The sequence below is a fragment of the Hibiscus syriacus genome, unplaced genomic scaffold, assembly GCF_006381635.1.
Source record: "Hibiscus syriacus cultivar Baekdansim isolate YM2019G1 unplaced genomic scaffold, ASM638163v2 tig00110198_pilon, whole genome shotgun sequence".
NCBI lineage: Eukaryota > Viridiplantae > Streptophyta > Magnoliopsida > Malvales > Malvaceae > Hibiscus > Hibiscus syriacus.
The window spans coordinates 823,022-837,827 of record NW_024062623.1 but is presented as its reverse complement, the minus strand read 5'-3'; the positions used below and the strand labels follow the sequence as shown (position 1 = coordinate 837,827).

The following is a 14,806-nucleotide window of genomic DNA, read 5'->3' as shown; positions in this document are numbered from 1 at the left end:
AGGTATGATCGAATTACATCCAGCGTAAAACTAAGAGTTCAACATCATTTTAGGATTATTGTGTGAGATAAATCAAAGGGTGAGATTAATAATAGAAAAAAAAAGATATTCATGGGGAAAAAATAATGAGATAATCTCAACCTTTGATTTTCCTCATCCAACAATCCTTAAAAGATATAGAACTCTTAATTTTCTATTTTTCTTAGTGTAAGTGGACAATAACCCTATAAGTAAACTAAATATTATTTTTCCCTAGTTTTCTTTTTTCTGGATCGGTGTTAGTCTTTTTTTCATATTTATGATCCGTGATGGTATCAATCTTGATGTTGATCGTCAACTGTCAGTATTCATTATTTTTTCTTTGTTTTATTATAGCGTATCTTTGCTTTTGTTCTTCTTATTGTTTTTAAATTTTTAATAACTCCAACCTTTATGGCACGTTCTCGATTGTTTGATCGTTGTTTTCATTTATCCTTTTTCTCTGAGTTGGTTTTTGACATCGTCAAGATTAATCAAGATGATATTTATTTTTTATCATGCTGATCTTTCCTGCTTTGGAAACTCATACAGGATTTGTATTTGTTGATAGTTTTTTCACGTAGCCCGACTTTGATTTATGATTTGTCGATGGTCTTTCAATAACTTGATCCTTTTTTGTAGTTCGTTTGCTGATGCGTTCCGATCTATTTGTATTTACCTTTTGTTCGAGTTTATTTTGTTAAATTTTTTAACATTTTCCTTGTATGATCATTATATGATCTTAAGTGTTAGTTTTCTCAAGCTAATGAATATAAAAACTATTTTTATTATGTGTCTATTTTATAGTTGTGATTATAAACCTTCGTTGTAATTTATATTTTTTTATATTTTTAATAAAATTAGCATATTTTAATAATAAAAAACTTAATACTATAAATAAAAATTAATTATCTTATTTAATTATTTAAAAAATAATTTATCAATCTAATAAAATGAGATCTTAGGTTTATTAAATAAAATCAAGAGTTCAATATTAAAGTCGTAAATGGAATAAGCTGAATTGAGAATATCATCCTCATAATAAACTTATTTTGTATTTAAATTGGATTAATCAATTAATATATTGAATATAAATAATTAATCCATTTAAAAAAAGGTTTTTAGGGTAGGCTTGTTGTCCACCCAAAAGGAAGAGGGTGTACTACAACACCTCCATTTTCCTTTAATGAATATAAAAATATGAGATTGATAGGTGGTAGTAATGATTCTTGTAATAATTGTACCAAAAATGGTTCTTATAGTAAAACTAATAATAGCATAATAAGAACCTTGAAAGCCGCCTTATATTTCATAACTGAATTTTATTATTTTATATATTCTTTGCTGTAATCTAAACAAATCATGACATATGGCATATTTCATAAGCCACCTAATTGACTCGACTCAATTTTTTATTTACTTTAATTTAAAAGTTAATTAAATTTAACCGATAAAATAAAATAATTTAATATTTTTTAAAATTTACTTAATTCTACTAAATTTAATCGAATATTTACCCTAAAGAAGGGCAGTTTAGGATAGTTGTGCCAAAGGCTACCTTTTGTGGGCAAGAAGCCAATATTTTAAAGAGAGGGAGGGGGGGGGGGCTACTTATAATTCTTTTTATTTGACACAATTACTTCACTAACTTAGGTTGGTCGGGGTCTTGCTTTGCATTTAGGGGCCATTTGCACATTAAGGAATAATTAAAGAAAGCAATTTTAGTCTTTATTGATTTAGGGCTTAATGAGTTGAACAGTTCGTGAGTTGTTTGAATTCGATTCGATCAACTTTTGATTTGAATTTGAGCTCGACTCGATACCTTAATGAGTTTAGTCGAGTTAGGTCCAATTTAACTCGATAAATTTGTGAATAGAAAAAGTGACGTATCTTTATCTATCTATGCAAATATTTAAAAAAAAACTATCTATTTTTTAATTAAGAAGATATTTAAATTATTTGTAGAGGAAAAACTCTAATATCAATATATCAAATAATGGAACATAAATTATTTTGCCATTTGTTTGCAAAACAATAACATGGATAATGGAAGAGGACAATCATAGTGCAAACCTCAATTATGCTTCCCACCGTCCTCATAGTTTTGCCTTTAATTTTTGTAATGAAGTGGGATATAATATTTCCATGTTGTAGACGGGGCGGAGCTCCCTTGGGGCCCAAAGGGTCCTGCCCTTGTAAAATTATTTTATGTTCGATAGATTTTGATCTAATAGTATTTTAGTTCATGTAAAAATAAAGTATTAAAATTAAGAAATATAAGAATTTATTAGATATTTAATCAAGTAAGAACCAAACTAAAGACCGATAGTCCAATGCCAACAACCGGTAGGTTTAGTCGGATGAGGCACTAGATCCCTTAAGCAAGATCATGGGTGCAAATCTTGGCGATTGTGAATGGGGCAAACTGGGTTGGGAGGGTCGCCCTCGCCTCTGCAGTATCCGATCTGAATTAGTTGATCAATAGATCGAAAACCGGTGGTTATACAAAAAAAGAATGATAATCCAATGTTCTTAATTTTTTTGTCTAATAACAATTTATGCCATTATAAATTTAATTATCAGACAAATAAGATATTGTCTTATGAATGGTAAGTTTAAATACTTAATAAATCATTGTATTTTTCTTAAAAAGTTTAATATTTCGGTCCTTGTCTATATCTAATCCTGGCTCCGTCCCTAGTTGTGGATGCAAAATATATCCTTGTATTTGGATTTTTTCCAACGAATAAGAAAACATTGTTGCCTATTTATTATATTATATTTAGGTACATGTACGGGATTTTATATTAGGAATGAATTTTATAAAATTCTAAGACATGGTAAACTTATAAATTTTTAAGGAATAAAAATGATTTTTCAATTAAAAAATATAAAAATATATAAAAATTCGAAAATTTTTAAGGGAACGATTGTTGGCATTCAATCTCTCCCTTCGTTTAATCCTAATTATATTATATTATATATTCAAATGAGGCAAAATATGCTTGTATTTGACCTTTTGCCAAAAAGGGAATAGTTTACAATGAGGTTGTAAATTTAATATTTAATGGTATTTTTTCCTTATTAATTTAAATATTTTTTTGAGATTTTAAATTTAAATATTTAATATATTTCTGAATTTTTGAAACTACGGAATTTAACTATTCTTAATATTTGATTTTGATTTCCTCTTTGAACTAAACTACTTGAACTCGTCCTAAACTCCCGAATCAAATTACATTGCGCATTTAAAAATGTTCATATTTATGTCCTTCTAGATGGAAAAAATTAAAATATGGATCTGGTTGATCACGTCATATGTAGTCCCAACTAATAAAATCCATCTATTTCATTTTTTTCAAGGTGAATCTTCACATTTTTTCTACGTATAAATAAAGAATGAGTAGTTATTTGAAAGCTATTTTAAGAAATATTAATCTTATTAACTTAAACCACATATCACGTGGTGAGTCAGGTCTATATAATAATTTCTCTTCTAGGTGATATGGTCACAATTAGGATTAAACCTTTGTTGAATAGTTTGAGATGAATATAAGATAGTATCTGTTCATAATCTTTCTTAATCATTGACACCCAACAGACTCAACAGTTGAACCCATGACCTCTAGAGAAAACATAATTCTCCTTAACTATTGAGACCATAAATGGATTCAAATTAAACTATTAAATCAATAGAAACATATTTTTAACATTTAAACTAATTGTTTATAAAAATCATAACTAGATTCAATATAGGTCGAGTCAAATAATCTACTCGACCTATTTCATTTTTTGTTTTTGTTAAATAGGGAACTGATAAAGGAAGCTAAACTGTCAATTCCGGTGCATGTGTTTCTTTATCCCCTTTCACTTTTTTCATGAAATGAAAGCAATTTCACATGTAATAACCCTACTAACTTACAAAATGTCAAGCTGCTGATATTCCCTTCCTTATTTAGCTACAATCTTTATGGCCTTAACCTGACAAATTTCAACATGACATGATACCTAAATTCACTTTAATTTTATCCATCTAATTTTTGAATTTCAAATATATCTAAAATAAATATCAACCCCCGCCATCAATATCTCATCTATATAATATTATTATACTTATTCATGAATCGAATTATTTTTCAGTTTGAATTTAGATTTAATTGAATTTGAGATAAGAATAGTTTTAATCCGCTTTGCACTAATTGTTCACCTTTAATTATCGTAGCAACAACTGTATTAATGGTGCTTCATGAAATTCGTTAGTTGATTAGTGGTCAACGCATGCTGCTGACGTAACATTTTCACATGTGTTAAATTGACGATGTGTCATATATAACATCATTCAAAATAATGATGTGACATGTATCATGTGTAACGTCATTCAATGTAATAATGTAAAATATGTATTGTATTTAACTATTCAAATTTTATATATTTGCCTTCACTAATTGGAATGGGGAAAGGTTGTGATTTTGATGCAATTAACTTGAAAGATGGGAGGGAAAGGAACTATTTGGTTAGCAGTAGCATTCAGTACCGTTACCTTCACCATTGTGGCGTTTTCATCATAAATGGCATTTAATAATATAACTTTGCTCATAAGTGTATACAACAATGTTGATAGAGAAGACTCCCCCCCCCCTAATTGTAAAATGCATTCCAATTCGAATTAATGGTATGTATTCGTGCACACATACTCATTTTTAATTAAATTTGATGTTATAATTGAGCCGGCATATATGTTAAGTATATATATATATATATATATATATATATTAATTAGCTTGTGGTTATAGAAAGAGTAAATTAGGGATAGGTATGAGATTTAAATACTATAGATTCTAATTCAATTTTATATACTCGGCATGAATAAAGTGATTTCAGTGGTTAAGATACTATTGATATCTTTTAAGGTCTCAGATTCGAGCATAATGTATGTCAGGGGTATAAACGTTCATTATTAAATAGTTGAAAGTCTTTGAACATATACTACTTTATATTCACCTAAAGTTTATAAAAAAAAACTTTATATGGTAGGTTTTTAAAAATATTTGAGTGTGAGTCATGTCAAATTCGAATTTAGGGTGAAAATTCTCAACCCAATTTGATCGATAAAAAGAATATACTTTTTTTTTATATATTTATAGATAATTACAATAATATACTTATTTTATTTTTTCAACTAAGTCCCTATTATATCTAATAGAAATAAAATTTATATATCGTATTCACTCCAGATTAAAAAAATATTGGGTTTGATCGAATATTCACTCCATAAATATCAAATATGTGAGCGTTCAATGTCAAATGATGGAGAGTTATATTTGAATATAGATTGTCTCGTACTTATCTCATATTAATTAAAAGATAAATTTGTATATAAAAAACTATAAACCCTGTATTTAAAATTATATATTATTTTCTGAAACCCTAAACCATGATTCATGGTCCATGAACCTATTATTTCATTGGACCAAAAAAACTACTTATTATTTCTTAATTCACCATGGGGATTGGGCCTTGCAACTGGCTGAAGGCTCTTAGGTTTTCTAGGCTACCACCAATTCAATATTTTTTTAGTAAATATAATTAATATAAAAAGTTGTGTAAAGTATAAAATAAATTGAGATACACAAACATAAAAAAAATATTATTTTTCAATTTCATCTGTATGACATACAATATGTGATGAATTAAAATTATATAATTTAAAGAAAATAACATAAACACAATTATATACTAATATATTAAAATATTAATAATTCTTACAGGTAAATAAAATTTATTATCATAATACAATATTTTTATGTTATTTTTATTATTTAAAATATAAAATATTTATTCTCATATTATAATAATTAAAAAATATAAATTAAATAAAAAATGTACTTTTTGAATAAATGGAGATATATTATATTTTCAAAAATAAATATGGAGATCTGAGTTCACACAAAATAAGATAATATTAGTATCCTTAACCACTTAACTAGTTAATGAATCTCAAAATATAATACATTTTAATCTAAATAACCAATTTTTTAGATTTACAAATTATAAACCCTTAAATATTCAAATTTATCGGCCGTAATTAAAACCTTGGGTAAACTACATGTTTAGTACCAAAACTATTACTTTCGTTCCGTTTTGGTACCAAAATTTTTTTTCAAAACCATGCATAACGTTTAGTTTAGGTTTCAATTTGATATTCTAGCTTTAAAAATTTAACAGAATTACTGACGTGATATTTTTATAATTTTCAATGATGACGTGACATTACCTTATAATGACACATCAATATTACTGTTAATTTTTTAATAGAGGATTATCGAAATAAAATCTAAACTAAAAGTTAAGTATGATTTTGAAAAAAAAAATAAAGTTTAGACACCAAAACAGAACAAAAATAATAATTTATATATTAAACGTATAATTTACCTTAATACCTTTTAAAACTTATTGTAATGAGTTAATTGCATCGTATGTCCCAAATTATGATCCTATGAAACCATCCAAGAAATTCATCTAACACATGTTATCAATATCTCTTAGTACAATATATCATGTGCTCTTATTGTACCACCTCATGTTATTTTATAAAATCTCATGTTATCTATAAACCTTTCACATTTAATGTAAAACGATAGGATTTAGTAAAATATTTTGTAATTTTAAAAAATAAAATATTTTATAAACTCATCAAATGATTTTATTGATGATAAGAGAATATTGTTTTCAAGTTTCAGGTTCGAAACAACGACATCTATAAGATATGTATTGTTAATAATTAAGAATTTTTTTGAACGAATACAATATTATAGTCACTTTAAATTATTAAAAAAATAACAATAAAAGATTAATATATTACATACAAAATATAATTTGTAAAAATTATATTTATAATTTATAAAAAAAAATAAACATTCCTTTTATACTAAAATGGAAGAAACACATAAGAAATAATTAATTTTTATTTTCCTAGGAGTTCATGACTTTGTTTGTCTTCTCTGAAAACACGACAAAAAACAATCTGATAGCCATCAAATCCTGAAATTGAAAGATAAGGAAGACGACGAAATCCGTTAACACCGTGACGGCTACTCCCTCATCGGATCGTTCTCCTCCCTCCACGTGTTCCCTGAAGCTTCCATTTCACCGATCTTCCACTTTCCCTATAAAGAATCTTTATCATCTTCCACCTCGAAAAAAGCAAACCCAATCTTCATTTATTGATTATAGTGTTTTTTTTTTGTTGTTGTTTCTTCGTTGGGTCATTTTTATTTTCCTTCGTTGTAGCTTTTGTTTTCTGGGGTTTTTGAAGGAGAGATCATCATGGATCATGCAGCAGATGCTCATAGGACTGATTTGATGACTATAACTCGTTTCGTGTTGAACGAGCAATCCAAATATCCCGAGTCTCGTGGAGATTTCACCATCGTACTCAGTCACATCGTTCTTGGTTGCAAGTTCGTTTGCTCTTCTGTTAACAAGGTCTTTACTTTATGTATTTAATTGAGTTTTCTTTGAATTTTTTCCTCCCATATGAATTCTGGGTCTTATTATTTTTCTGTTTATTATTATATAGGCTGGTCTGGCTAAACTCATTGGACTTGCAGGGGAGACCAATATTCAGGCAAGTAGAATACTCAAATGAATGTTTTGTGTATATTCACGGTGATAATATTTCATAGAAAAAAAATGTTTTTTAAATGTTGAATTAAGGGTGAGGAGCAAAAGAAATTGGATGTGCTTTCAAATGAAGTCTTTATCAAGGCTTTAGTGAGCAGTGGCAGAACTGTGAGTAATTTGTATGCATTTATCGTTTAAGTCAACATTGGAGATGTTAAGATTTTCTTTTTAACATATTTGGATGTTATATCAGCGTATCCTCGTATCTGAAGAAGATGAAGATGCAATTTTCGTGGAGCCCTCCAAGCGTGGAAGGTGCTTTCAGTTGTTCTCTGTTCTGTTTCTAATGAATTGCTCCTAAAAATGTCGATATTAGAACCTTGTTCGCTAACAGTTGATGTGAAATCTTCTTAAAAATGCAGGTACTGTGTAGTTTTTGATCCACTTGATGGCTCCTCCAACATTGATTGCGGTGTTTCAATCGGAACAGTACGGTTCTTAATCCCAAAATGCCATCATGCTAATGGCATATTAGGTTTGATTCGATAACTTGATATTGTAGTTTTCAACTGAATGTGTCCTCTATTTCATCTAGATTTTTGGGATTTACATGGTGAAAGATGACCATGAACCAACTCTTGATGATGTGCTGCAACCCGGGAAGCAAATGGTAGCCGCTGGCTATTGCATGTATGGAAGCTCTTGCACGGTATGATGTTTCTTGCGATAAAACTGCAGACATTTCTGTCTTCAATTTTCTTATTCTTGATGGAAAGGACTTGGTACTTTCTGTATTATGGCCTTAAACTTTATTCTCGAATAACATGGTTTTGCAGCTTGTGTTGAGCACTGGGAACGGAGTTAATGGATTCACCCTTGATCCGTCCCTCGGTGAGTTCATACTAACTCACCCGGACATCAAGGTACATGTTTGGTCTTGCAATTATTGGATTAATCACGTGATTACCTCTTTTAATCTACTCTATAGTTCAGTTTCTTACACCCTTAATTGGTTTATCATGTCTTCTTTTAACAGATTCCGGAGAAAGGGAAGATCTATTCAGTTAATGAAGGAAACGCCAAGAATTGGGATGCTCCAACGGCCAAGTATGAATTCGTTTAGTTTGCTCGTTTCTTATTTTACATTTGTTTTCTGATGCAGTTGCTTTACCCTCTCTCTAACTTCAGGTATATCGAAAAATGCAAGTTCCCTAAGGATGGTTCCCCTTCCAAATCCCTGAGATATATTGGAAGGTATCATTGATTCGATTACCAGTGTTTCCGTGCCTGCTTTATGTTCGTTTATCGTGTTGGAATATCGATTCTGGTATATACTAAAGTCTGTCATTGATTTATTATTTTAGCTGAAATTGAAGAATCCGGTCAATGACATATTTTGAAACTGGCATATTTGTTCTGTTTCTGACCATTGAACAATTCTGACTTTTTGAACAAGTCACACTCTTTTGTTTGAGCTCCATCTGGTTCTTGTATGGGTTTTCTGGGAGGAGGATGCATTGATTTTCAATAATTCTCGAGATGCATAGATGATCATCAGCGACTATCTGATTTTCTCGCAGCTAGATATTTTTGTTTGGTTTATGACCCTGGATTTGTTTCTTTTAACATGGACTTGGTTTTACTATAATGACATGGTGATGAACAGCATGGTAGCCGATGTCCATCGCACGTTACTCTATGGGGGGACCTTTATGTACCCTGCTGATAAGAAGAGCCCGAATGGGAAGCTGCGGTATGTTAAAAATGCAGTTAGCACTTAGCACTCCCATTTACTTGCAGGCTCGTTACATGTGGTTTGCCAACACAAAATTTTCATTTTCATTGACTATGAGGCTTAGTTTCTAACCAAGTTGAGTGATTTTTGTGAACCAGTGTCCTGTACGAGGTCTTCCCAATGTCGTTCTTGATCGAAAAAGCTGGAGGTCAAGCATTCACCGGCAAGCAACGGGTAAATTTTGTTAAAGTTGCCACAAAGAGCAATGAATGGAAGCCAGTAAAATTGTGAATATGCTGCTCATGGTGATCTGATTTTGTTAAACCTGATAAATTTTTGCAGGCACTTGACTTGGTTCCAACAAAGATACATGAAAGGTCTCCAGTATTCCTTGGCAGCTATGATGATATTGAAGAAATTAAAGCACTGTATGCTGCTGAAGGCCAAAAGGAATAAATGTATCACCCTTTATCTTTGCTGGATTCATTTTTCAATCCTCAATTTCATAAGATTTAATCCGTTTCAAGGCTTATTCTGTAGTGGGATACTGCAGTCAAATGTATGTATAAACCGGACGAGCATTGCCTTCTAAAATTCTGGAGTATTATTCTATAAAATAAAAGGAAAATGTTTTTAAGTCCAAGTTCCAATCTTGATTTATTTATGAGAAAAAGTTTCTTAGTTCATGTATGTGGTCCTACTAGTTGTTGAGAGCTATGTCTGATTCAGTCCTACGTTGTGAGTAGGGGTGAGCATTTGATTTATTTATGAGCAAAACTTTTGCTTCCCCGGTCTCCATGCTTGATACCGGCAACTTTGTGCTCTATGATTTGAGTTCCGAGATCATATGGCAGAGTTTTGATTCCCCGACCGACACCGTTCTGCCCAGTCAGCAGCTCTCTTCCTGTAAACGTCTGGTTTCCGGTGTATCCGAAACGAATCATTCTAGTGGTAAGTTTCAAATCGTCGCGTAGAGAGATGGGAACCTGGTGCAAGATCCAGTAGGACCAACAGAGCTTGATGCTGCTTACCGGAAGATTACTGCTGCTGGAGAGAAAATGTGACTATGGATCTTGATATCAACGGTCACCTTTACCTCCTGAATGCTACCCGAATCGTCGTAAAAAACATTACCGAGAGGGTTAGCGTCTCTCGTGATGGCTTCCACCGTGCAACAATCGATTCAGATGGCATATTTCGATTGTATTCACTTGGGTCTAACAAATCCCATGGTCCATCCAGTGGTCATCCTCTAGTAATAAATGCTGTCATGTTTGAATAGTTTCTGCACTTTAAAGGACAGGGATTCCGTTCGTGAATGTCTTATCGGTTTCGATTTCATCAATATGTCCCGGACATCTTCATTACAGTCGCTGATATTCTAAATTAAGGTGATTACAAAGGTAATATATGTTTTAAATATTTTTAACCATTTAATAATGAAAGTTCAATCACCCTTGCAGTCGCTGATGTTCGAATCTATGACTTCTAAGCACAACAACGATTCTTTTAACCACTAAAGTAAATTAATTCGTACAAAAACAAATACAAAGAGCTAAAGAGTGCATTGGGCGAGAAGATAGCGGATTTTGATTTAGCCAAGCTAATGATGGCTAAACAAAGCAAGACATTTACAGGGATAAGGGAACAAGGGGTTACCTTGCACCGGAGTGGCATAGGAACATGCCTATAACGACGAAGGCCGACATATACAACTTCGGTCTGACGTTGTTCGAGATCATTTACTGTCGTCGAAGAGTGGAAATTAATGTCCCAGATAATGAACAATTGCTTGTGAAATATGTCTTGGATTGTCTGTAACAATCAACAATGATTTTTATTAATTAGGGTAATCACCTAACCATGTGGGACACCAAATCTTTAATTCCTTTCAATCTCTATCTCTTAAATGATATTGGAAGCCGGTGTGATTCAGATCTGTTGATATGATATTTATTTTAAAAAAAGATATAATTTGTTTTTTTGGTCAATAAAATAATTTATTAATTTTTAATCGATTTCCATATACATTACCCATTAAATGAATCAAACCAAGTTTTACGTCTACATTAATCTGGCAGTCCCACTCACTACCCTAAATGTTACATCAACGTTTGACCCTTGCTTGCATGGCATTTACTCATCTCACGTGGGATAGTCGTTCCAAAACTTTATAAAATAATGATAAAATTTTAATTCATCATCTCATTAAATTTTATCACACTTACATACGAACGAATTACCATATTTTATATATAAAAGTATATTTATAAAAATAATTTAATAATTGACGAATTCAAAAATATTTTTGAAGATACACACAATTATTAACAACATAAAAAGAACGAACACAACTAATATAATAACTAATAAAAATAAATTTAAATTTTAGAGTAGATAAATACCACGATGTTTTCGATAACGAATTAAGAGGATTAACTGTTCAATTTCATTTTTATTTTCTTTTATAACTTAATAAATTTAATTCAATTTCATGACAACTTTCCAATTTTTTAATCACAATATTAGGAAAAAAATTACTGATAGCAATCGGTGATTTAAATATAAATATATTTAATATCTGTAAGTGTATAGGATGGTTTGTGAAAGCAACGGATTTGGAGATTGGAGGTACCAATCATTTGATCTAATTGCAGTTTGTTTAACCAAAATATTTTTATATTTTCAATTTATCAATACATCTCAGTCAGCAAGGTTCAACGACTTTGGATTTTATTAGATATAAATTTATATATTTATTTGTTGACAAAATAAAGCCTATAGTTTTATTAGATACATTTATTCTTAGCTGCCAACTTCAACCCTATAATATGAAGCATGAATCTGAATCAATTGAAAACTTCCCTTTTTATTTATTTATTTACATTTTATAACTTCCCAGAAATATTTTTTTTGAGCAGACACATATATATATTCAAAAAATTTGTAGGGGACAAACACAAATAAAATTCAGATCTTGATGTTAAGCGTTTGATAAAAACAAATTGAAGGAATAAAATTAATCATTTTTTATTAAAAGGATTATTCATAATATACATATGTAATATTTAATTTAAATTAATCGATCAATAAATCAAAAAACAAATAAAAAACTGTATCAGATATCGATGTTAAGGTTTGATTAAAAAATTAAAGCGAATTGAAAAATCATTCAATGAATAAAATGAAAAAAGATAGTAATTTAAAAGTCAAAAGTTATTTTCTTTTTCCAAAAGATGCAAAATAATTTAATATTCAGAAATATAGAAAAGAAGAAAGAAAGAGACAACTCAACTTCCAATTAGTTTTCTTTCATTTATATTCCTTAGTTGTTAACCTTGGCTTGTAATTAGAATATTCAGTGAAAATAATAATAATTAAAAAGAAAAGGGTATGGGAAAAAATAGAGAGAAAGATAGTACAACTTATGTCTTTGCCATTAATTTTTCTTCTTGATAGCTTTATTGGGGAAAAGTTATTTAATAATGCGTTGAAAGAAAAAAAAATAGTCATATAAAGTACATCTTAAATTATTTTTTTAAGTAGGGTATTTATTACAGTTATTGCAGTGTGTCGTCATGGATGTGCATGCGGAAGAGATTAGGGAAGAGGAAGTTATGGGTTTGGATGGCTCGGCTAGCTTACATCGGGTGGGCTTTCAAATGGGTATTGGCTTCGCCCGAACAGTCTAGGCCTAGTGAAATTCATTTCCTGCCACTCGTTCGGGCCCGACTTCAGAAGAGTCACTTATTGAAATTCCTATTAATTAGGCTCATGATTCTTCAAACTGCTCTTTGGGCCAATCTAAATCATCAACCCACATCGTTGAAGATGGTTCAGGTGTTGTTACAATCAAGCCTAGGTGTGTTATCCCATTAATTCATGAATTCTTGTATGGCTCACTAACACTGGTGCATTGATCCATTACGTAACAAATATGGATGCACAAACCATCAAGAAATGTTCAGTTGCTGGAATGGTAGGTCAAAACGGTGAATGGAGATGGGAAGAATTTGAAAACCTACTGCTCTATGAAGTACTCCTAAGGTTAGCTGCTGTTAAACCTCCAAATACATCGTTCCAAGACGATTCAGTTGGATGGAACGGACAACCAGACAGGAAATTCACGGTGAAAGCAGCTTATAACACGAGAATCCAGCAAACCAGGGAAGAAGATGAAGCGGTATGGAATTCGATAGCAAAATATCAAGGCTTACACCGGATACGGACCTTCCTGTGGCTGGTTGACCGAGAAGCTCTCCTAAAGAATAGTGAAAGAGTCAGAAGACACATAGCCGGGGCCCAAAAGGGGCGCCAGCCCAGGGCCCAGAAATTTAAAAATATTATTAATATTTTCTTTTATTTTTTATAAGAAATTTTAAAAAAGTTGTAAAATAAAATAATGGAGCCCATAAATTTATTAAGATGTAAATTGTAATTATTATTAATGTTAATGAATGGTTTCACTTCAAAAAAAACTTTAATTAAAATTTTATATCATATATTTTTAAAATTTTTTAAATTTGTTTTTTAATTTCGTTCCGAGCTAAAAAATAGCCAGGACGGGGCTTGCATATAGCAACTGAAACTCGACGCTAAATATGTGGAGATGCATGGGAAAATACTGGCCATGTACCGCTCAAATGCATTAATGCAACCGAAATCTGGAAAACATTGACCAAGGTAGAACTGATACCGGAATTCCTGTCGATGCCAATCAAGGATTGGATCCTAAGAAATGTGAAGAACACGGAGGACTAGGACATTTTATTTGGAGTGATTTTATGGAATCTATGGAATCGCAGAAATAAGTTAATTTTAAACCCGAAAAGTATCAGTAGAGATTCAGTCTTGGAGAACAGTAGAAGGATAGTAAGCGAGATGAAGAATGCTAAAGAAGAAAGAGTGTCGCAAGCTAATATAAGGCAACAAGTAAGGAAAGAGACTAGATGGAGACCACCTCCAGCAGATTGGCTGAAACTTAATATTGATGATGCTAGAAATGTTGTGACCGAGAAAGCAACCTGTGGAGGGGTTTTGAGGAATGAAGAAGGTAGGTGGATAGCAGGTTTCTTTAAGTCCATAGGCACATGTTCAGCGTTGGAAGCAGAACTCTGGGGAACTTTAGAAGGAATAGACCCAACATGGAACCGAGGTGCACGAAAGGTAATCCTGGAAACGGACAACAAAGAGGTGAAACAGATCCTACAGGGTAGGAGTAATCGATGTTAGGAGTAATCGATGTGAAGTATCCACGTTTTACCAGCATATCTGCAGTCTAATCCAAAGGGACTGGGAGGTACGATTTGAACATGTATATCGAGAAGGTAACCGGGTTGCGGACGGCATGACGAAATTAGCAAGGGAAGGAGATGGTAGCTGCCACGTCTGTAAGACACCACCAGCAGGAATAATGGCAATCCTCCAGGA

General features: G+C 31.3%; 1 protein-coding gene across 1 annotated transcript; it reads left to right on the top strand.

The window, feature by feature from the left end:
* Positions 1-7,170: 7,170 nt before the first annotated feature.
* Positions 7,171-9,905, top strand: LOC120218535 (fructose-1,6-bisphosphatase, cytosolic-like). Its single transcript, XM_039215459.1, has 12 exons — positions 7,171-7,503; positions 7,598-7,645; positions 7,735-7,809; positions 7,895-7,956; positions 8,064-8,130; positions 8,237-8,350; positions 8,478-8,564; positions 8,678-8,748; positions 8,830-8,895; positions 9,308-9,394; positions 9,535-9,610; positions 9,719-9,905. The coding sequence occupies exons 1-12, from the start codon at positions 7,345-7,347 to the stop codon at positions 9,830-9,832; spliced, it is 1,026 nt and encodes a 341-aa protein (XP_039071390.1). The 5' UTR covers positions 7,171-7,344; the 3' UTR covers positions 9,833-9,905.
* Positions 9,906-14,806: the final 4,901 nt, after the last annotated feature.